This window comes from Phanerochaete carnosa (genome assembly GCF_000300595.1).
Source record: "Phanerochaete carnosa HHB-10118-sp unplaced genomic scaffold PHACAscaffold_1, whole genome shotgun sequence".
Lineage (NCBI taxonomy): Eukaryota > Fungi > Basidiomycota > Agaricomycetes > Polyporales > Phanerochaetaceae > Phanerochaete > Phanerochaete carnosa.
This window is the reverse complement of record NW_006767628.1, coordinates 4732099-4752059: the sequence shown is the minus strand read 5'-3', so window position 1 is coordinate 4752059 and position 19961 is coordinate 4732099. Positions and strand designations below refer to the sequence as shown.

Genomic DNA, 19961 nt, shown 5'->3' with positions numbered 1-19961 from the left:
AACCGATACAACTGCGCAGCCATATAGCCGAGACATCCATCGTTCAACGTTCAATGCCCGTCAACACAGCTGGGCTATGTCTGGACCCCGAAAAAAGTACCTATATATGCGCCTGGCTTTGAGAGGTCTCTCAGTATACTGCGATCCCTATCCTACTCTCCGTGGCAAGCAATATTTGTCATGTTAATGACGATCAAGGAATCAACGCAACGTCCTCCAGGACAACAGCAGTTCTGGTGGTCAAACGCTATAGTCTTCGTCGGCACTCACATCGCCGCTTGCGCAGGCGTTTATTACCAGCCACTTTCTTCGACTCCTAAAGCGACCCTCGTACTTTCTGTTGTCCTCTGGCAAGCTGCTTGCCTCGGGTATGTGGGACTCTGTCGTAGCATACAGTCGCCTGGCTCACGAAACGCAGAATAACGATTGGATACCATAGACTGTATTCGCACAGGTCGTTCGAGGCTGGAGTGAAGACGCGAGCGTTATTGGCACTGCTGGGTTCCAGCGCGGCCCAGGGGTCTATCAAGGTGCGTTGCCCGTTCTCTGCCAGTTGATACACCCCTCTGATTGCCCGGCAGTGGTGGTACGTGGTATTAGTACTGTACCTCAGCTGTTCGTATCTAACTATCTTTCAGGGTTATGAGGCACCGGCTGCACCATGTATAGTTTTTTTTTTTTTTTCCCGTTCATTACTTGCCTTTACTCACAAACAGCCAGCGCTATACAGACGACCCTGTTCACGACCCGTGAGTAGCTCTACCGGAGGAAACTTTGTACCATCTAACAGGCATGCAGGTACTCGGCCACACGTGGACTACTCTGGTCCCACATGGGATGGATCTTCTACAAGCAGCGCTACGAGCGAATGAGCCTGGTTGACAAGGACGACCTTGACGAAGACCTTGGTAAGTTCATCATTTTAGCTTTAATTGGTGCCAGAGGGCCGATCGGGAACCAGTGGTCCGTCTCCAGCACAGGTACTACGGTGAGAAAGCATTCATATATACATGTATGCGTGATTTCTGAGCTCCTAGTTTAGTTTCCACGGCCCTGTTCACGGCGATACTAGTCCCCACGATCATTGGGAGCTTCTGGCATGACGCTATTGGGGCATTTATATGGGCAGGTTTGGTGTCCAGGCTCGTTGGTAGGTATCCTGTTATATATAATTGATCAAGCAAGCTGATGCTACGTTCCGTAATAGTGTGGCACTGCACATTTCTCGTTAACTCGTAGGCGGAACATCGAAACCTGGTGCTATCTGGCGCTGACACTGTAATCACAGGCTGGCGCATTGGGACGGCCTACAACCATATTCTGACGAGAATACATCAAGACTTAACTTGGTAAGGTCACTCATGGAGCCGCACCCTCTATCTCACATTCGACAGATTGTTGCGTTGCTGACATGTGGCGAAGGGAACCACAATTTTGTAAGTCCCGTATTCTGTTTGTGCGTTGCGTCATGCTGATCTTCCCATGGTTCAGCATGCGAGTCCGAGTGCTTTTCCATTTTTAGCCTCATCTAACCTTCCGCTTTCAGCACTCGTTTCCCCAGGACTTTCGCGCGGGTCCCTCCGCATACGACTGGGATCCGTCTAAGTGGGTTATCCTCGCTCTTCATCGACTGGGGCTCGTCAAGGGGCTACGGAAAGCGCGGGATAAGGATCTTTCCCACGCACGCTGGCGCATGCATGTCAAGACTCAGGTGGCGACGCCAGATGTCCTCATAGCTCCAAACTCGTCTGAGTCTCAGACAGCGCCGATGTCAATTTCTGATGTCTGCGTTTACGTTGAACGCGCGGAGGGCCGGTGTATTCTGCTTATAGACGATATGGTGATAGACGCAACTGCATACACAATCGATCACGTACGTGTGTTCCTCTCTCGTCGCGCTATGTCTGTCTCATTTATATGCTGGTAGCCTGGAGGCGCCGCTTTGTTGCGCAAGTATGCCATCAAGCCCGAAGTCATCCTTGAGGATAACCTAGAAGATCACATTAAGGAGCTTCGTCAGAACGCTACAGCAGCCTTCCATGGCGGCATGAACAAGCATACTCTTGCCGCTCGAGATAGGCTGCGGGAGTTAGCTATTGCACGCTTAGTTGGCCACTAAGGCTGCATTGTTGCTTCTCGCTGTTTGCCTTGATTTCCGCACTGTCGCACAGGATTTTTCTGTTATGCTCCCTCTTTCGGCACAGTTCAACTTTTCGGACGCTCACTTCCCCACCGTAAGCGTGGATAGAACTGCATATTTATTCGAAGATATCTGTAACTTATCGTCCTTTCCACATGTAGAAGTTTTTGTGACACACGTATGAATGTCTTACATAATTGTCAGTAACTCGTCGCCATATTTAACTGAGTTGTGCGCACTAAGCCGCTGCGTTGCCAGAAGGCACGGTTCCGGGTGCACGGAGTCTCACTTCTCATCATGACATCAAGAGTGGTACTCTTGCACCTGACAAGTCGTGTGTCTGACACTAGCGAATATGTCTATACTGCCATCAAGCTGTTCATGTCGGCCTTTTCTCTTAGCGATGATCGCTTGCTGCTAGAGGCACGGAGGCGCAGATCCAGGGCATCCGCGACCAGTCACGATGTGACAGAGCACGTGATCCACGCGTATAGCACTGCATTTGTGCGCGACATGTTCCGCGGAGTGTCCCATTATAATACGAGTCTCCGGGGATGCACAAGCTGCAGTTTCCGAGACTTCACTGCCAAATATTACAGGCGCTTACCTCGTGATGCAGATGCCCCTTACACCGGTTTAACGGAGGCGAACCGAAGCCCTCTGATCCGGCACGGGCTGACACGACACAGGCCCAGGAATCTTAAGATCTACTTTCCCAACGGTCTCAATACAAAAGACGGCCAGTTCCACGTCCTGTGGCCCACCATGCTGCTTAACTACTGACCACGATGTCTAATGAGACCCGCTCGACGCTCATTGAGTTCGCGCCCTCCGTGCCCATCTCATTTCCTCTCCGCATCTTCTCAGCCCTGCGAGCTCTCATCTGGGTCACGCTCATCAACGACAGCCCGCTGACATGGTGGTGCCAACAGGGGAGGAGGAACGAGCGGGCGGACATGGAAGGTACGCAGACTACGTGGCCCGCTGGCTCATGGTGCTGATGTGCCTGCAGGCCCAGTGTATGTCCCTGGTGCTCCTGACCGCATGTTGGAGCCAGGTAAGGCAGTTTTGGCCACCGTAGACGAGCTGAAAAGTACGTCGCCTGCACGCCCATAATCACTACTCACCCGCACCCCCTGACACGAGCTCCTGCGCAGAATTCAAGCCGTTCCTGCTGCAGGTGATAGTCCGCACGCCACATGGAGACCCGCTGCCGCACGCGACGATCGACTTCTGGCAGGCGACGAGCGCAGGCGAGTATGCGTACCGGTCGTACGCGCTCCGCGGGCGACTCACGACGGGCGCGGACGGCAGCGTTGAGGTGCTGACCATCTCGCCGGGCGACTACGGCGCCGGCGCCGCCCTGCGCACAGGACATTTCCACATGATGTTGCAGGACGCCGAGGGCCGACGCGAACAGCTCACGACGCAGCTGTACGTCTGCCAAGCGAACAACGTGAAGGGCATGAACAAAGACTTGTGCGTGACCTCTGCTGGGCTTTGCTCGCCGTGGTACTGACGGAAGTGGCGCGTCTAGCCTGAACTACTTCCGCAAGAGCCGTCCACAGAATATGCTTCGCGCGTGGTCGATCCCGGAGAATAATGGCGGCAAGGCATTCAACGAGTTCCCAAAGCTGCCTTCAGACGATATCGAGAGTCTGAAGCGCATCGAGTGGTGGAATGCTAGGCTTGCCGAGCAGGGTGCGGGAATTAAGATCGTCGCCGGTGGGCGGACGGAGATTAAGTTGAATGAGAAGCCGGGATGGCTTGGCTTCTGAACTAGTGGTCTTGGTACGGCGGAATGCTATTTATCTCCACTCGTGGCAGGTTCTCTTGTGTTTCGCTGAATTTTTCTCTCATTTGAGGCTCGAGTGCATTGGGCTTTCGTGTTTCTGATTTTGCAAAGTGAAACGGCTGCGTCAAGTCTGTAAAACCGGCGACTTTGGCCTACAATCCGAAGATTCTTTGATTGGCTATTGCTGAATAACAGCGGCGGTGCCTGGCGGTGCGTGTATGATCAGTCACACGCATACAGAGTTTAATCCCCGGGCACTGTGCAGTCTCCGAGTCGGCGCTCAGTGATGATTGAGCTGCACGGGCTACTGATTAGTATGTCTCGGGTGACATCGGCCTCCGCAGCCACATTGCAGACTCACCCACATGCGTCGCCTCTCCAGGGTCGACGCAGTACTGAAGGTCGTACTCGGACACCAGAGGCTTCTCTGCATGGACCATTGAAGGAATACCGCCGAAGCAGGTGGCGAGATTGAAGGTTCGGATGACATGTTATCATGCTTGCCGCTTATCAGCTTGTAAAGTTATTGATTGAACGCACGCTTGATGTGCACCAGTTTGGGCTTGCTCGCGTCCGCGAATGACTGCTCAACGAACATTTGAGTTCAGTTGCCGACGGCAATATTTTCCGTGTCTTGAACGTATGCATTTACTCATTTCCTCTTTTAAGATTGGGCGTCTTTCGCGCCATCCCGGGGAATCACTGCCAACTTCTACAAACACCACACTAGTACACATCGTCCGCGGCCGGCCCATAAATCTCCCCAAAGGAAGTCACATTTACACTATGTTATCGGTGATGACTGCGGTCAACACTTCGCCGTCGAAAACGACTTTGTCGAGATCCACGAACAGCGCAGTGGCGTCAGTGAAAATGTAGTCCGCGACGAGCCACTCCGCAACCTGCTGGCAGAGCGTCGAGCCACTCACTTCCTTTATCGCGTTCTTGCTCGTGGTGAGGTTCGCGACGGTCACGACACCTGTAGAGGTAGTCGTCGCGTTCACGGAGAGGCACACGACGTCTGAGTCGATGGCGTGAATCTCGATATACAAAAGATCTCTTGTCCCTGAGGGAACCATTGGTACCAGGCTGCGGCACACCGCGCTCTGAATCGGTTTACCGGGCGAGAAAAACAGGGAGCGATACTGGCCATTGAGGGAGGCTCGTTCCAGCTCGTAAGGGCGTTCCGACGGCCCCTCTTAATCCCATGCTAAGGGTTTGGGGGTTTGACAGTTTTTAGTATCACTATATTACCGCCGTGAGCAAGCCCTGAGGGCGGAGGCCTGAGTTCACCTGCACGACAAAGCTCTCTTCTAGAGTGCGCGGAAGCCCGTGGATATTATCAAATATTTCTCAATGTATTACCGGGAAGACGTCTTTCAGCATCCGCTGACATGACGGACATTCTGCCAGTGACGCCTGGATTTCGCCCAAAAAAATCAGAGAGCTATTTGGCCGCTGCCTCAGCCTATGCCCGCAGCAGCCAATCTGATGCGCTGGCACGTTGAAGCCAGCCCGGGTCGATCGTCTTCAACAGTAGTGTATTTATCAATATCCTACCTATGCCCATGTTTGTCATCTCGTCGCCGGCGGTTTTGCTGGATAATTCGATCGCCGAAGGCCCTTGCGATTCTAAATTCTATGGTGAATTTTGTATATCAAAAGTCGGGTGGCGTGAGACTCGGCTTGCCACTGGCGCAGGCACCTCATTGACTCGATAAGTCTCCGGCTTAGAATAGCTACATCGTGAATTGCAATTATGCCTATGCCGCACCCGGCAGCTACTGCGTATCTTTCTACTCCTAGCTTGCTGTGGTCTATGGGCGTCATGAAGCAGATACAATTGGCAGGGCTTGTAACCGTGTTCAACACGAGACTCCAGCTAGCGCTACCGCCCGCCACTCGCGCCGCCCACCCCCGAATCCCCTATCTCTTTCTCCAAAATGTTGAGACAAAGGATCTCTTTGTGCCATTGTTACTTGTTGTCGCGGATTTTGATTCTTTTGCATGAAGTGGCCGACTTGCCCGAGAACGGAAGAGATGTTGTTGTATCTGAGGCGCCGGCCCGAGAGAGGCGGTCTGAATATGGAAAACAATGTTGCTTTCCAAAGCGTGCTTCGGTGGCCTCAAACTTGTCAGCCTCTCTGCCAAAGTATATATACCGTAGCTCTTGTTCGAAAGTAGTCCGAACCATCTTTCTTTCGTTCTTCCACCCTCTTTTCGCCCTCAAGCTCGTCTCTGCCTTCAGTGCTGCTGGCCGTACAGCCCTTTATCATTATTCGTAACGTTATAGGCTAGTACTCCAGTTGTACCAGTAACTATGTAAGCTTTTCCCCACGCCTTTTTTTCTTCAAGCGTCTGACGCAACGCGTGATCCATAGGCTCGCGAAGCTCTGCGAGGTTGCCCAAACGCTCGGAGACATCTCCTACGGCTCACAAGACTACGTTGAGGTCAATTTTCCCTCACATCCGCCACTCCGCCGCTACCGACTCTCGCACGGTTGTTTTGAATGTGTCTGCACGCGGAAATTCGAATATGCCCGGGACTGCCACGTGCGTACTACCACCCTTCCTTTGTCCCACGACAGCCATCTAAACGCTGCCGTTTTCAGCGGCATATCATGGAGGAATGTTCCCGTTACGACAAGTATCGTGACTCTGCTCCTCGTTCGGTCGACGCCACCGCTGCGCGTCGACGCGTAGTTCGCAAAGGTCAGCTGCACGAGACGTTCACCCGCGCGAAGGCTCATCGTCAGTCTTGCACACCAGAACGGCAGGCCCAGAGCCAAACCGTGCTGTTCATCGACCCCCAACAGCGCAGGACGCTTGAGTCGGTGCGACAATGTCGCGCCCATTCTCACGTTTCTCCGTCTGACGTGCCGTCAGCCGAGCGTAAGCTTCTGCTTGGTGCGAAGACTCTGATGCGAAGCCGAGACGTGTCGGAGGACCGTGAAGACATGGACATATCCTCGGACTCCGAAGACGTTTTCCCCCAGCCTGTCAGATGCACTACCCCTGCCAAAGCGTCGACGCGCGACGTGACGCCCGCCCTGTCCTTCGTGAGCAGCGACGCAGAGACAGAGAGCACCGCCCTCGACGATTACGGCGATTGGCAACAGCCCAGCCCAGATGAGAAGTGCTACGATTCCGCGTTGCGCGCAGAATTCGTCCGGAACAGCTCAACTGCATCGCAGGCCGTCTGTATCGCTCCTGCGGAGAGCCAATCACTCTTCTACGGATCACAAGACTCCTCGCTGGATTTGCAAAAGACGCCACTGTTTTCTCCGTCGCCGATGTTCGAAGCGATGGAAAAAACCACCACTCTCGCTTTCGAACTGCAGTACCCGGAGGAAGACGTGTGTCCCGTCCGCCGTTTCCTCGATAGCCTGTGTCGGCCTGTCGGCCACCGGTACGCGACTTTCTATGCGCTCGGGATCCGCTCGCGTGAAGACATCCGCGCGCTTTCGACTATGCCACATGAGTGGGACACCGTACAAGCAGAGCTGCTGAAGAAGGACGTCACATTGATGGAGTGGTTGTACGTCAAGGCCGGCCTTGAGAAGATATGCCGGGAAGAGCTGGGTGCCCTCCAGCCCAAACTTGAATGCGAGGGCTAAGCCCGCCTAGGGCCTGCCCATTCTGAACGACGCGAGCCCAGCTGTGGTTCACAACCTACAATGCTGCCTCATGATTCCATCCAACACTCTACTTTGCAGTGCATATGACATCCTACATTTGCATAAATTTGTATTATATCCATTCTGCATCAGTACTAACCGCATTCGACCGTAGTTTATGATTCACCTAATATCCGCTTCCAACTGCAACGCATTGCCTCGGCTTCCACGCATTCTTATACACCTCTACTATCTCCCTGTCCAGCTTCTCCCACTTCTGAAGCCGGTCGATGGGTTTGATGTCCAAGTCGATGACGGAAATTGAGCCTCTGCCATCTTCAGGTATTCTGAACATGATTGAACAGTCCTTGAATGTCGCAGACAGCAGGTAGGCAAGGCAGTAGTATTTCAAGTCTGCGATATCTGGATGGTCGTGGTCCATCTGTGAATTCTTAGCTAAATATATCCCGAGGAACTGTTTCCAGTCGTCAATTGTTGGATCAGAAAGACCCGAGCCTAACGGTGGCGCGGAAGGCGCGCCGTCATCGGGAGATTGTGTCTGGAGGGGTTCTCGCGATGGGTTTGCACGAGACCACAGTAATGAGAGACCCTCGATATCAAGCGGGTCAAGGGTGCTCTGGAGGTTTGAGAGTATACGAAGTAGGGAAGTTTCTAGGAGTAATGGCAGGACTTGGGACACAAATGCATCGCGCACGGTGAACAGAGTGAACTCATCCGGTAAACCCAGCTGCGAGGCAAGTGGTTGAATTGACAACGGCTGCGTATAAATATTAAAACGGGGCCAGGCACACACGCGAAGCACTCACACTCGCGTCCGGTCTCACCGTCTGTCCCTGAACGAATATCCGCAAGCTGTTCGCCATGCCCGAGGTGCTGACCCACGCATCCCAGAGCGCATGCAGTGCCTGCCGCACACGCACCTCCTCGCCTGAGAATAGGTCGAGCGGGCAGTACGCCTGTGCCACATCCGCGTCGAGCACGCCCCTCGTGTGAGCGTGCATGCAGAAGCGGCATGTCGTCGTCTTCACGGAGGCCGTGTCCGGCGCGAGGTGTGTCGGTGACGGAAGGAAGCCCCACTTCGGCTTGGACGGGCCCTCGCGTGAGGGGGGTGGGGGGTGCGGAAGGGGCTAGGGAGGCGCACCTTGATCTCGACAGTGAAGACCCGCCCATCGACAAGGTCCCTCGTGAGCACCGCGCGCCGCTTGTGCACGTCAATCGCACCTTTGGCCCTCCGCTCCGTAGGCCTCCGCTCCTCCGTGAGCGCCGCCAGCTCTTCCAGCCACGCGTGAGAGACTTCGACGGCCTCGAGCCGCAGGAGATACTCCGCGGGAAGCACTCGCGCGACGACCTCACGTTGAAAAGCGATTGCGGGGTCTTCGGGGTCTTCGACTTGCAGAGTGAGAGACGAAGGAGACACTAAACGAGATGGGGAGGAGAGGAGAGCCTTGCGCAGCCGCAAGGCCATATCATCGAAGGATGGGTGTGGGGGACCTGTATATGAGAAGACGATGGAGGAGCCGCCTTCGGCGATATACTTCCAGTTGCGCGGGGAAGTCGCTCGAATGTCAAGCAGACTCGTCATCGCTGCAGGTAATAAGTCACGAATGCTGGCAATAGAAGGGACGCTGCAGAACAGCGTAAAGTGGACGGCGCATGAACTCAGACGTCCGTTTACAGGGCGGTGGCGCCCGGCCACTGATCCCCCAAGTGTACTCGCTACATGAGGCGAGCGTAGTATGCGAACCGCCGTCGCCCAACGTGTTCGCACTAGGCTCGCCTGCGTCGAACGCGAAGCTCGGCATCTTCGACACTTCCTTGGTACTGACATGGCGCGACTCGGAGAGATTCCCATCTCACTCTAAAACCTGTCTCTGTGTCCTGCGTCGACTCCTTGCCAGTGCCCTCTGACGCGGCTTCGTGTATGATCTTACTGACATCCCGTTTGCTTTGTATACTTCGCGTTCGCGCACCTTTCGTACCTTGCCCCACGTCGTTCGGACACCACAGTGTGTAGACGTTCATAATGCATTGTGTCTGCGAGCCTACACGGCCGCGACTTTACACGGAGGAGACGAGATGCTCGATCACCCTACCTGGGCACACGACTGATGCAATTGAATTGATGCATATGCGATTCAAGTGGGACAAGGCTGGTAATGGAGAGCACAGCGTGAATAATGTGGCATATGCGTGTACAACAGCGGGATTTGAAGTGGCTAAGGCCCTCAAGAATACCACAGGTGAGCACCGCCGAGTGGATTTCCAGCAAGCTCAGATACACCCCGATGACTACGCAGCAGGCCGCTAAGAAAGCGAGGATGGTGAACGGCTGAAGAACAGCAAGGACAGCGGCTCCGCAAAAATGGATAGCCATTCAGGTGCAGGTGGCGAAACAACAGTGGGAGAACAGCCGCGCGAAACCAGGAGGGACCCACCTCATCTCGTCGCGTACAAGCAAATAACCTTGTCGCGAAGGACTTGACCGCTTGCAACCATAAGCAACTCCTCTCAATTTAAGTGGAACCGAACTGGGGCCAGACATTGATTCTCACCGCGATGGAAGGATATGAGGCCAAGCCGTGGATCGACTCATCGTCCATACCGGAGTGCGGTCATATAGCGAGAAGAATCTAACGTTAGTGCGTTCGTGGGAGATGTGTGAATTCAAGTTAGCATTACACGTCAGACGCATGAAGGTCAAGATAACATGCGGAGAGAGGAGTCCGAGGGTAAGGTAATCAAACAGCGTCTTGTAGTAGTTTCTTTCGCTGCTCCAAGCCCTGCTTAACAGCTAGCCAACCCGCGAGCCGCCCCTGCTTGAGGATATCCTTCTGCATGTCATCCCAGTTGCCTTCGACAGGCGTCATGCAGAGCATGTCGAGCGTCTCCGTGGACAGAAGCCGTACTGAATGAACACAGGGGCAAGGTGCTGCAGCGGCACACGTATGGTCCTAAAAAACTCTACAAGAGCGGGTGCCTGAAATGCTGTCAATTCTGGTGAGAATTCTTCAGCTGCCAGGGAAGGCTGTTGTGAAGGAGCGGCCGAGGAGCTCGGCTCAGCGGCCAATAAGTCCAACGGAGTTGAGCGCCGAGTCGTCACAAATGGCAGCTTGGCAAGAACCACTGAGGGTGTTTTGGGGTCCGTTCGCCCTGGCGATTCGAATCGAGGCTTCTTCGCGGTCACCTTCCGCTGGAGTTCCAGAGTCGCTGACGACGATGAAGTAGCACACTGAAGATACGATGATTGGACCGCCTCGGTCTCCGTCGGAGGGTGGGATGGCTTGTCTGTCTCAGTAGACATGTTGTGCTGTGGTAGGGGCGGTGATATAACAGCGCCTGCAGATGGAATGGCTGGTAAGACGTCTGTGATCGGCGAGGAGTCTGTTTTTCTCGAGACTCTTGGTGATCTGGCATGTGCCCGGTCCACGATGGCGGCGAGATCCGACTCTGAAATACCCGCGATGTTGACGACTGGTGAAGAGGACGATAGGTGAGTAAGCAAGCACGAAGACATGAACTATTTAGCGCACTGTTTACTTCGTCTTTGTCTTCGCTGCCGAGGACCATATTTTCTTGGATAAGCGATTCAGAGAAGAATTAATGCGCACAGTGAGGCATGTCCAAACCTGTTGCGTCCTCTTGGCCATCTAGAAGGGACACGGTCAGCAACTTAACGAACAAAAGGGAATTATGATCTTACCCGTCATTTTATTCTTCTCCGCCGCCGCTTGCGATACTAACTTCTTATGCGTCATGCGCTCGTACTCCTTGCAGTTCCCCTCTCTAGCATGGTCCTAGGCTCGAGATGAATGCGTATACACTGTGGATGAATATGTACTGAATCTTCCTGCACGAACCAGTCCATACTTGCGCGCACCTTGGGCAGCACCAACGGCCATCTTCGGTACGCTCTATGCGGATCTTTCTGCGTTCGCCTTTGAATACGATGGAGCAACTGTCTTGGTGCACTTGCTTGTAATGTTCACTCAGCGTCAGATCTGTGATTTGGCCACATTTTGCACAGTTGTACCTCGAATGGACATGAGAATACAGCTCCATGCGAAAAGAACGAGCTACCACGCACCTTGCGTTCGAGTTCAACTTGGGCATGGTGCAGAGTGATGGTCAAAGAGACCGCAGTCCAGCGCCATCAGAGTAATTTATATCCTCATCGACACGCCCGCTGACCCTGGCGGTGGCGAGAAAAGCTAGGCTATGTACGGAGGTTTCCGCGCTGGGTTAGGACTCTGGTGACGACGGATCATATATCATGTGAGCACATAGAATGATGATGAACCACACTCGAGGAAAGAAGCATGACGCAGGTGCAACGAATAGAGACCGCGTATAGTATATACAAAGCAAACAAAACCTACGAGGGACATGATAACAGAACGCCACTATAAGACAGAAAATAATGCGACCGAGATGATTTTCGCCCACGCGAATTGCAATTGCCAGCCTATTGAACAGCAGACGACCTGTAAGTCAGCTTCGGCAAGCCTATGAGACCCAGATATGTGTCGCTACCTCAGACTTCAACCCAGCGCATTGCTCGCGATCGTGCCCGCTCTTCCAGCCCTTTCTGGACAGCAAGCCACCCAGCAAGACGACCCTCCTCCAGAATCTCCGTCTTGATGCCCTCCAGTTCGCGCGGCGGGGCTTCGCAGAGCAGGTCGAGCGCATCGTCCGTGGTCATGCGCTGCCTTATGAAGATGGGTGCCAGGTGCTCTGACGGAACTCGAAGTGTAGCGAAGAACGCTTTCAGCGCAGGAGGGAGAGACGGCTCGGGAACGTGGCGGTGAGCAGCCGTGCTAGCAGAATGCTGATACGATTTAGAAGGTAGATAACTTGTGGATGAAGATGAAGATGTAGCAGCAGCGGAACCCGCGGGAGTTGAGCCAGAACGCTGAACAGAATCGTGCCCGCTGGAGTCCTCAACGTACGCATTACCCGGAATTGAACCATATGATGGCTGTAAGCTCGCCCACTGAGCTGTCGACGGCGGACGTGGGGTATTCAAGCTAGATGTTGTGGTCCCGGATCGGGGCATGCCGATGCTGTGGTCGAAAACAGGTTTCTTCTCCTCTTCCTCCGTTACTGTTGACCATCGCTCTGGAGTAATAGTGTCCCGGCCGGGAGGAAATGAGTCATTGTTCGTATTAAGTTGCTCCTGCTTTACCATGGCGAAGCTGGGCTGCAACAGCCCTCTTTCCCAGTCGGGTCCCATGTCTGAATCCACTGTGGGCGTAATGTCAGCAGAATATGTGCAACCTCGCATACTGGACAAACATTTTATCTCTACATCTTGGACATCTCGCGCCTCCTCATCCAATAGATGCTTGATAAAAGCTTCTGCAAACAGCAACGATGAGTCAATATGAGGTGAGAAGTGGCGGTGGCTTACCCTCGTCATCCAGCTCGTTGATATAATTACCTAGGATATCATCGTGAGGTATAACTGCATCCACTACCTTCACAGTGAGCGACGAGAGTACGAATGCAATGAGGTTGCCTGCCTTCTACGAATTCTCCATCTAGGGCGTCGACATCCTCATTCTGTTCAACTTCTTCCGGCCGATATTGCATTTCTTCATCGTGTTCTAGCTGCGGTTCGGGCTCTTCATAATTATGCTGTGGCTGGTGAACACCTTCGAGAACATCGAGACATTCTCCTTTGAGTCCGTGTGCCTTGAAGCTCCTCATCAATCGAAGCGCAAACGGAAAAAAATAAAAATTGGACAAATGCAACGCACCTGAAGCTTTCTCGGTGTACCCTCGAACCCCGTTCTACACTTTGGACAGCGCCATAAGCCGTCGGCGTCGCGTCGACACGTAACTCGGCCTGGCTCTCCCTTGAAGTGAACGGTGCATTCCTTCTGGTGTACCTTCTTGTGATGCTCCTTCAGCGAGATGCGTTCCCACTTTCCACACGTCGCGCAAATATATCTGGCGTCCACAATCAGTCAACTTCTGCAGGTGCAGTACAACCACTCACTTAGATCCCTTGGGCATTTTGAGACTCAAGGAACGTGCAGGCAGCAGGAAGAGTGACCATCATCAACTGTCGTGCATTTAGGTCAGATGCATGCAAGTTTTTCCCAATAAAGGGCGTTCGTTTGAGCTCTTGATGCTTCCCACGGTAAAATCGCAGCGGGTATAAAAGTCAGCAACCATCCGTTCATTTCATGTTGACTACACAGAGTTGCAGAGAATTAAACGGCATTCATTCCGAGTATCTTCAGACAAAGCCGAGGTGGTGGCATTCGACAAGGCTGCTGCCGACCCGGGTCTGCGTTTTTGCCGCCTCGCAGCGCTTGCGCCACGGAAAGCAAACGCCTGCGCTTTGACGCACGCAAAATCCAACGGAAAGCCACGGCCAGTCAACCTCATTCCTACCGCAGCCCCTACGTGCCTCTACAACCGCTTCGACATGTCAGTATCTCAAGCATATTCTACGAGAACTGTTTGATCAATGATCTCTCCCATTTTTGCAAACGTAGGACCGACAACTGGCATTGTCAGAAGTGTAACGCCTCCGTAGCTGGAACTTCAGTCCGCTATCATTACCGGGCTGTTCATCAACCGACATCCTTCATTCGTCTCCCTGGATCTGCGGCGAAGCTGAGAGTTGACAGAGACCCACGTACAGGTCGCTTCAAATGCCCGAGGATAGGCTGCTCGGTGTCGACGGAGCTAGCACAGGAAATGCAGGTATGTCTGCGTTGGTGGCGGGTTTGTTGATGTGGCAACGGGAATCCCTGCTCTGTACTACAACAGATACACTCGCGAAACTGCACAAAGCCATTAGACGTCTACCGAGAAGAGTCTGGGCCAAGGAAGCGTACATTGTCTGCCTCGCAAAGCGCGTTTGAACCTCGCAAGGCTGCTAACCGTTCCACCAATGGCCCGACTTCCGCCTCAGCGAGACGCAGCGCGAAGAACACTCCGGCGAGGCCAGAAATCGAAATGTCTTTGTCTGCTTTCAGTTTCTTTCCAGCACGAGCCCTCCGTGGCCACACGTACGCCACGCCCCTGTCATCAGCTTTGACATGCAGCTCACTTGCCTCTCAGAGCCCTGTTGGAGCAGACCACAAGAACACAGCGAGCGCTCATTCGCCACTGTTTTCAAGGCCAAATGATGATGGTGTCTGAGATTGCGGAGTGGGTCGGCGTTGACCGCGACATGGTGTGGTCGGTCGTGAGAAACGAGGACAACGACAACCTAAATGAGGACCGGCTCTACCTGGACGGCAGGGAGGGTGAAATCATCAATGTCGATGCTCTAAAACATATCCCACTGTTTGTGAAGAGCGAGCCCGTGGACGATATTCAATGGCCCAAGGGTAGCGTCAGCGAAGACGAGTACGACTCGGAGGAAGAAATTGAAATGCAATGTGCGTTCAGTCATTCGGTCTCGGATGCTTGAGACTTATCGCGGACTTAGACATCTTGACCTCGCCGGAAGTCGCTCCCCGTCGTCAACGTCGGATGTCAGACGGGAGCATCGGCTCCATGTCTTCGCTCACTTCACTAGGAGACGAAGATGCGCCAGGAGACCCAGAACATCTAGTGAGTTTACTTCTGACTCTTGCGCTCCATCTGCTCATGATACGCCCACTACCATAGTTCGAGGATGTTGACGACGCTACCCCCGAGCCCGAGCCATCACCTAGCTCCGTCTCGCCGCCCGTCTCGTCGACGGCCTACAGCAATACCGTCTCATATTCACCGCTCACCGCGCGCGCAAAGTCTGAAGATACCGTCGAAGCCTTTGTGCGCAGCCTTGGAGGGCCCTCAGAGCAGCTCCTCGAGGTCTTCTACGATATAGAGCTTGACAGCGCGGAGCGTCTCGACTGGCTCTGTCGTCAGCAGGAAGACTACTGGAACGACGTCAAGGACTATATGCTCCATAAGGGCGTGAAGCTCTTTCACTGGCTTGTGGTCAAGAAGGGCTTGCGCGAGAGAGCGGCGACGCTTGCTGCGTCCGCGGAGTCGAGAGAGTGATTCATGAATATGCCGAATGCTGGTATACATGTGACTTACTGTCCTTATGGTTTTTTCTTATTTTCTCTCTTCCAACTCACGTCATGATGACCAAGTAATGTGGCATCAGAAGATGGAATAATTCGCAGCGCGATCCTCGGATATTGATCCTCATGGTCATAGGAACGTCGCTGTAGCCCGAGCGATCGTAGCCAGGATCGGTCTCCTTCTTCGTGCATATCGAGGGCTGGTGAATACGTATAAGTGAAAAAGAGCTCGCGCAAACCTTATTCAATTAGCTGCTCGCTTCTCACGCCATCGCGTAAATTACCCTACGACCCGGAAGTTAACCACATGCGGTGAGCATTGGGCATGCCACGGAATAGCTGACTACAGACGTGCTTGGACTACACTTAAGGCACTATTTCCACTACAATGCAATCCTGCCCTTCAGGTATAATATAGTCGTGAAGTCTCGTACAGATGGTGTACGCAGTCCGGTGAAGCAATGCTTGGAACTCGCAGGGTGGCAGAGTTCGCCACAAAGACGGGTTAGGGTCAGGCCAATGCATACGATTGATCGTCCGAAGATACAACAAACATGATTTCGTTAAGCAGCATGCCTTTGCAGAAGCCACTTTTCCACATATTTCCTTACCGTCTCTCTGACCTCATCCACAGATTTCGGCCTTTCTACTTCCGTAAAAGTTCCGACACCGTGCGGGATGGACAGCATACTGGTTCATGCCGTTAAACTGGCTGCTTCAAAACGGACAAACGACAGTGTAGAACGAACCTCTTTTCCGTGATCTCTAAGCCTTGTGCGCCACGCATCTCTAGCGCAGCGAGATCGTCCGCCCGACTGGTGAGTATTGTCTGAGCTTCGCGAGCGAACGCGAGTGCTTCGCGCACGCCATCTTCCACCGCCATTCGCCGCTGCTGAGATTAGAGCTGTCCATGATGTAGCTTTACATGCGACGCATCATACCTCAGCTACTAGATCTTTAAGAGCCCCTATATAGATTGCAAGGAGCACACTGAAAATTTTGTTCGATACTAGTGTTTCACAATCAGCCAGAGTATACCAACGCTGATGTCACTGACGTACCGGGAATCATTAGAGTCAGGTGTCGTTCACGCGGACCACCCGTGAAGAAATTCTCATCAAAAAAAAATCGTTCCTGCAGAGGGTCATAGGAGTAGAAGGTAAACCTTGATTGGTCGGTGATGAGTCCATGTACCCGAGCGTGCAGCTTGCGTTCTTGATTTATTGTAGCCGCCGCTGCATTAAGATATTGTCAGACTATGAGACATATACAAGATTTATCAACTGACACAGCATTTCCATGAACAGATCTGCAACATTCTCTTCCTCGTTCAAAGCAAGAAGCTCGACCTCAATCACAATAAACAGCGCGCTGCCGAGTGCAAAGACCTACAGCGTGGCGCAACGTCAACGGTATGGTAGAGATGTCCTTATGAAAGATACACACTTGATGCTTAACGTCTTGTCCCGTGGTATCGTCTGTCTCAGGCAACGGTTCCTTAGGCTGATCAATTATGCGTCCGCGGAAGGGCGCAATGAGCAAGGACAAGTACTGTCAAGTATATCATTAATCCGCCTTATCTCGAGAGAACATCTCATAGGCACTTACAAGCGCAAGAACGTGAACTCGGGGTGCCGTTCGACGCTGACAGGCCCTATCCAAGTACACATCCGCCGCTCGCCACAATGCTTCAAATATGGGGACATGGAAGGAAGGAGGTAGATAGCATGTTAGGAGGCTGTGCTGTGGAAATAACTTCAAAAGGAATGCTTTCGGTAGACCATATTTTCCAGAGAAATCGTCCCATCCCGCCCTCTTCAGCTGGCGATCTGAAGTCCCGGGGTACGGCTGCAATTGCGTAGGTACGTCTGTAATTACCTCCTTGTCCTTGTCTTGAAATTCGGAAAGGTTATTGTCTTCGTTGAGCAATGAGAATGATTCGCCGGGGAATGCGACATGGTATGCCATGACGGCGAGAGGCAGACAGCGGCGACCCCTGGCCAAATGACTCCGCAGACACCTTGGATCCTGAGGCGCTAGAGCCACCACGCCTACCTGCCGGGGCTTTTCTCTGACGCTACTCCGAAATGGGGTGTGAGCTAATAATGTGCTGCGCAAGCCGTGTGACCGGAGACCGGGCTGCACAAAATGAGTAAAAAGAACCGTGAGCCGCGGTCGGCGGACAAGTCAGCGGTACGATCAAGAGAGCCTGGAGGACATAGGACGGAGGATGTGAATGCAGGGACACAGATGCAGTTTAGTGTAAGTGAGGAGCATAATAATTGCTTGTCTTATTGCTTCTCATAGGACCCAATATTTTACGGGACAGGAGAATCGGAGAATTAGAGAGGACAACGAGAAAAATATCCATGAGGACCTGGTGCGGCGGATGCGGGCTCCTGGGACTGCCTGCGGGGAGTTGGCTGTGCGGGGATGCAGCGTGCGGCGCGGGGGACGCGTCAACGGGTGTGTCATGTTGTCGATTGCAAGGTTGAGGGCAACTTGCGTAAATTATTATCGAGCATCCGCTGGCAATAGTTGTCCACAAAGCCCTTTGCAGCGTCTCTGAGGTCTTGTTCAGACTGGGGCTCGCCTTCCTCCATATAGACTAAGGTACCACGTGGTACAGATAGCACACTAATTTGCATTAATAAATTTTCAGGATAAACAAGTGTTTAATGTGCGCCAGACCTTTTTTGAAGTGTTTCATAGGCCTGCATGCTGTGCCTCTCAAGTGCCTCGATAGTTCGGCATTCTCCCTGCTTGCTGAAGCTTGTCTCGGCTGAGTGAGCGATGACGAGTACTGCTTCGTAGGTCTTCCTGTCTTCCATTGTTGTCGATTCCTGGAGTTGATTAATCAGGAGTGTTTATGATGTGGCTATGCGTGCAATCCATCGTACCCGAGCTATTAGAGCTTCAAGAACCCCTATATAGCCAACCAACAGTATACTAAATATCTTGTTCGATACTAATGCTTCAAATTCAGCTTAGGTACACTGATATTAATGGCACTCACATACCTTCAACCATTTGAATCAGGAAATGTTCACGTGAACCAGAAGTATGAATGCCTGTATCATGGAAAAATAGCTGCTTGACAGGATCATACGAATAGAAGTTGAATTCGTTGAGGTCTGTAATAAGACCGTATACCCGGATAGCAGGCACACCACGCGCTTCATTCAGCTTAGCTGCAGCTGCATTGAGAGCTACTCAGATGCCTGATCACATGTTAAGAGAGACATTCACCAACATAGCATCTCCAAAAACAGCTGTGCAGCCTTCTTGTCAAGATCTGTGTGATGCAGCTTCACCTCGATGACGAAGAACAGACCATCGTTGAGCGCGAGAATCTGTGTAGAGGTATAACGTCAGAGATAGACAGAGATGTCATGTGCAAGCTAAAAGATGCTCACCTCGTGTTCGACTGCCCCTCCTGACGTATCCTGTGTTGCCGGTAATGTCTCCTCAGGCGTATCAATAATACGCCCACGGGCGATCGCAAGAAGTGGCACTATAAACTAAAAGGCATACCGTCAGTCCATCTACACCTTGAAATGACATTTTTGAGATCCTTACCGCGTCAAGGAAGCGAACTTTGGTTGCTTCTCCACGGAAGTGATCTTGAATATACACATCTGCTGCCCGCCAAGCTCCCTCGGTGAGTTTTGGTGAGGATGGAAGGAGGCAGACAGAACTCCGGGGCACTGTAGTTTGCAAGATCTTTCGCCCTGAATATTATTGGCAGGCCGTATTTCCCGGCAAGATCTGGATACTCTGCGTGCGAAAACGACGGCGGAGATTTCTTGACCTTTTTCAGGGCGCGCTCTGTGATGCCGCAGAGCGGAAGCAGGCGGTCGATAATATCGATTTGTTGGGACCAGGACTCTGACCGGTCAAGGACCAGCACAAGTTTGTGCAGGACCGGACTAAGACCAGGTCCTGGTCCTGTGCAGTCCTCCTTGCAGTCCAAGACCAGCCATGACCGGTCTAGGACTGAATTCAGTCTAAGACCAGTTCAGACCAGTTCAGACCAGTCCTCCCCTGGTAAATATCACACAAATCAACCAATTTCAACTTAGAGTTGCATGTACAAGTGGCACCCTCAAGCTAGCTAGCGTGCATGGAAATGTTATGGATTTCAAGCCAGCAGATGGTCGGGGTACCATGCTTGGCTTCTCTGGAGTGTGAGGTGGCATCAGAGCCTATGAGCTGGGGTAGCCTGGTGATGTGCGAGTATGGTGGAGTGCTATGAGGCCTCCAGATAGCCTAATGCCACCTCCAGGGTGTCCACGCCGAGGTATTTCACAATATGCACACTGGTGGACAAACCCTCAGATAGGTATGAGATGGTC

The 19961-nt window shown here is 52.8% G+C and overlaps 10 protein-coding genes across 10 annotated transcripts in view; 4 read left to right on the top strand and 6 right to left on the bottom strand.

Annotated features, from left to right (window-relative positions):
- Positions 1-186: 186 nt before the first annotated feature.
- Positions 187-2119, top strand: PHACADRAFT_156838 (uncharacterized protein; the record flags this gene model as incomplete). Its single annotated transcript, XM_007390938.1, has 9 exons — positions 187-368; positions 419-541; positions 639-663; positions 791-908; positions 1043-1154; positions 1289-1349; positions 1395-1436; positions 1547-1873; positions 1928-2119. 9 exons carry the CDS (start codon positions 187-189, stop codon positions 2117-2119), a joined length of 1182 nt encoding a protein of 393 aa, XP_007391000.1.
- Positions 2120-2886: 767 nt separating this feature from the next.
- PHACADRAFT_112314 (uncharacterized protein) lies at positions 2887-4157 on the top strand. Its single transcript, XM_007390937.1, has 4 exons — positions 2887-3103; positions 3153-3233; positions 3298-3619; positions 3678-4157. Exons 1-4 carry the CDS (start codon positions 2929-2931, stop codon positions 3916-3918), a joined length of 819 nt encoding a protein of 272 aa, XP_007390999.1. The 5' UTR covers positions 2887-2928; the 3' UTR covers positions 3919-4157.
- Positions 4158-4646: 489 nt separating this feature from the next.
- Positions 4647-5014, bottom strand: PHACADRAFT_204758 (uncharacterized protein; the record flags this gene model as incomplete). The annotated part of the gene is made up of 1 exon (XM_007390936.1): positions 4647-5014. One exon carries the CDS (start codon positions 5012-5014, stop codon positions 4715-4717), a length of 300 nt encoding a protein of 99 aa, XP_007390998.1. The 3' UTR covers positions 4647-4714.
- Positions 5015-6445: 1431 nt separating this feature from the next.
- On the top strand, positions 6446-7552 carry PHACADRAFT_85276 (uncharacterized protein; the record flags this gene model as incomplete). The annotated part of the gene is made up of 2 exons (XM_007390935.1): positions 6446-7071; positions 7156-7552. 2 exons carry the CDS (start codon positions 6446-6448, stop codon positions 7550-7552), a joined length of 1023 nt encoding a protein of 340 aa, XP_007390997.1.
- Positions 7553-7739: 187 nt separating this feature from the next.
- PHACADRAFT_83082 (uncharacterized protein) lies at positions 7740-9155 on the bottom strand (the record flags this gene model as incomplete). The annotated part of the gene is made up of 3 exons (XM_007390934.1): positions 7740-8330; positions 8380-8655; positions 8715-9155. 3 exons carry the CDS (start codon positions 9153-9155, stop codon positions 7740-7742), a joined length of 1308 nt encoding a protein of 435 aa, XP_007390996.1.
- A 1281-nt stretch (positions 9156-10436) lies between these two features.
- Positions 10437-11472, bottom strand: PHACADRAFT_190764 (uncharacterized protein; the record flags this gene model as incomplete). Its single annotated transcript, XM_007390933.1, has 5 exons — positions 10437-11044; positions 11104-11145; positions 11200-11220; positions 11274-11367; positions 11431-11472. 5 exons carry the CDS (start codon positions 11470-11472, stop codon positions 10437-10439), a joined length of 807 nt encoding a protein of 268 aa, XP_007390995.1.
- A 329-nt stretch (positions 11473-11801) lies between these two features.
- On the bottom strand, positions 11802-12842 carry PHACADRAFT_248276 (uncharacterized protein). Its single transcript, XM_007390932.1, has one exon. The coding sequence runs from the start codon at positions 12801-12803 to the stop codon at positions 12105-12107; it is 699 nt and encodes a 232-aa protein (XP_007390994.1). The 5' UTR covers positions 12804-12842; the 3' UTR covers positions 11802-12104.
- Positions 12843-14089: 1247 nt separating this feature from the next.
- PHACADRAFT_248274 (uncharacterized protein) lies at positions 14090-15646 on the top strand. Its single transcript, XM_007390931.1, has 5 exons — positions 14090-14287; positions 14354-14595; positions 14648-14970; positions 15021-15145; positions 15203-15646. The coding sequence occupies exons 1-5, from the start codon at positions 14282-14284 to the stop codon at positions 15578-15580; spliced, it is 1074 nt and encodes a 357-aa protein (XP_007390993.1). The 5' UTR covers positions 14090-14281; the 3' UTR covers positions 15581-15646.
- Positions 15647-16309: 663 nt separating this feature from the next.
- PHACADRAFT_204752 (uncharacterized protein) lies at positions 16310-17585 on the bottom strand (the record flags this gene model as incomplete). The annotated part of the gene is made up of 6 exons (XM_007390930.1): positions 17215-17585; positions 17053-17157; positions 16895-16994; positions 16668-16841; positions 16548-16615; positions 16310-16495 (listed from the first exon to the last, which is right to left on the bottom strand). Exons 1-6 carry the CDS (start codon positions 17572-17574, stop codon positions 16310-16312), a joined length of 993 nt encoding a protein of 330 aa, XP_007390992.1. The 5' UTR covers positions 17575-17585.
- Positions 17586-18281: 696 nt separating this feature from the next.
- The window catches only part of PHACADRAFT_190760 (uncharacterized protein), a gene marked incomplete at both ends in the record, with an annotated part of 1944 nt that continues 264 nt past the window's right edge, over positions 18282-19961 (bottom strand). The window contains 7 exons of the mRNA XM_007390929.1: positions 18282-18449; positions 18507-18574; positions 18627-18803; positions 18860-18959; positions 19023-19127; positions 19186-19244; positions 19300-19613. Of these exons, the coding sequence (XP_007390991.1) occupies positions 18282-18449; positions 18507-18574; positions 18627-18803; positions 18860-18959; positions 19023-19127; positions 19186-19244; positions 19300-19613 (991 nt within the window). The remainder of the gene's footprint in view (positions 18450-18506; positions 18575-18626; positions 18804-18859; positions 18960-19022; positions 19128-19185; positions 19245-19299; positions 19614-19961) is intronic.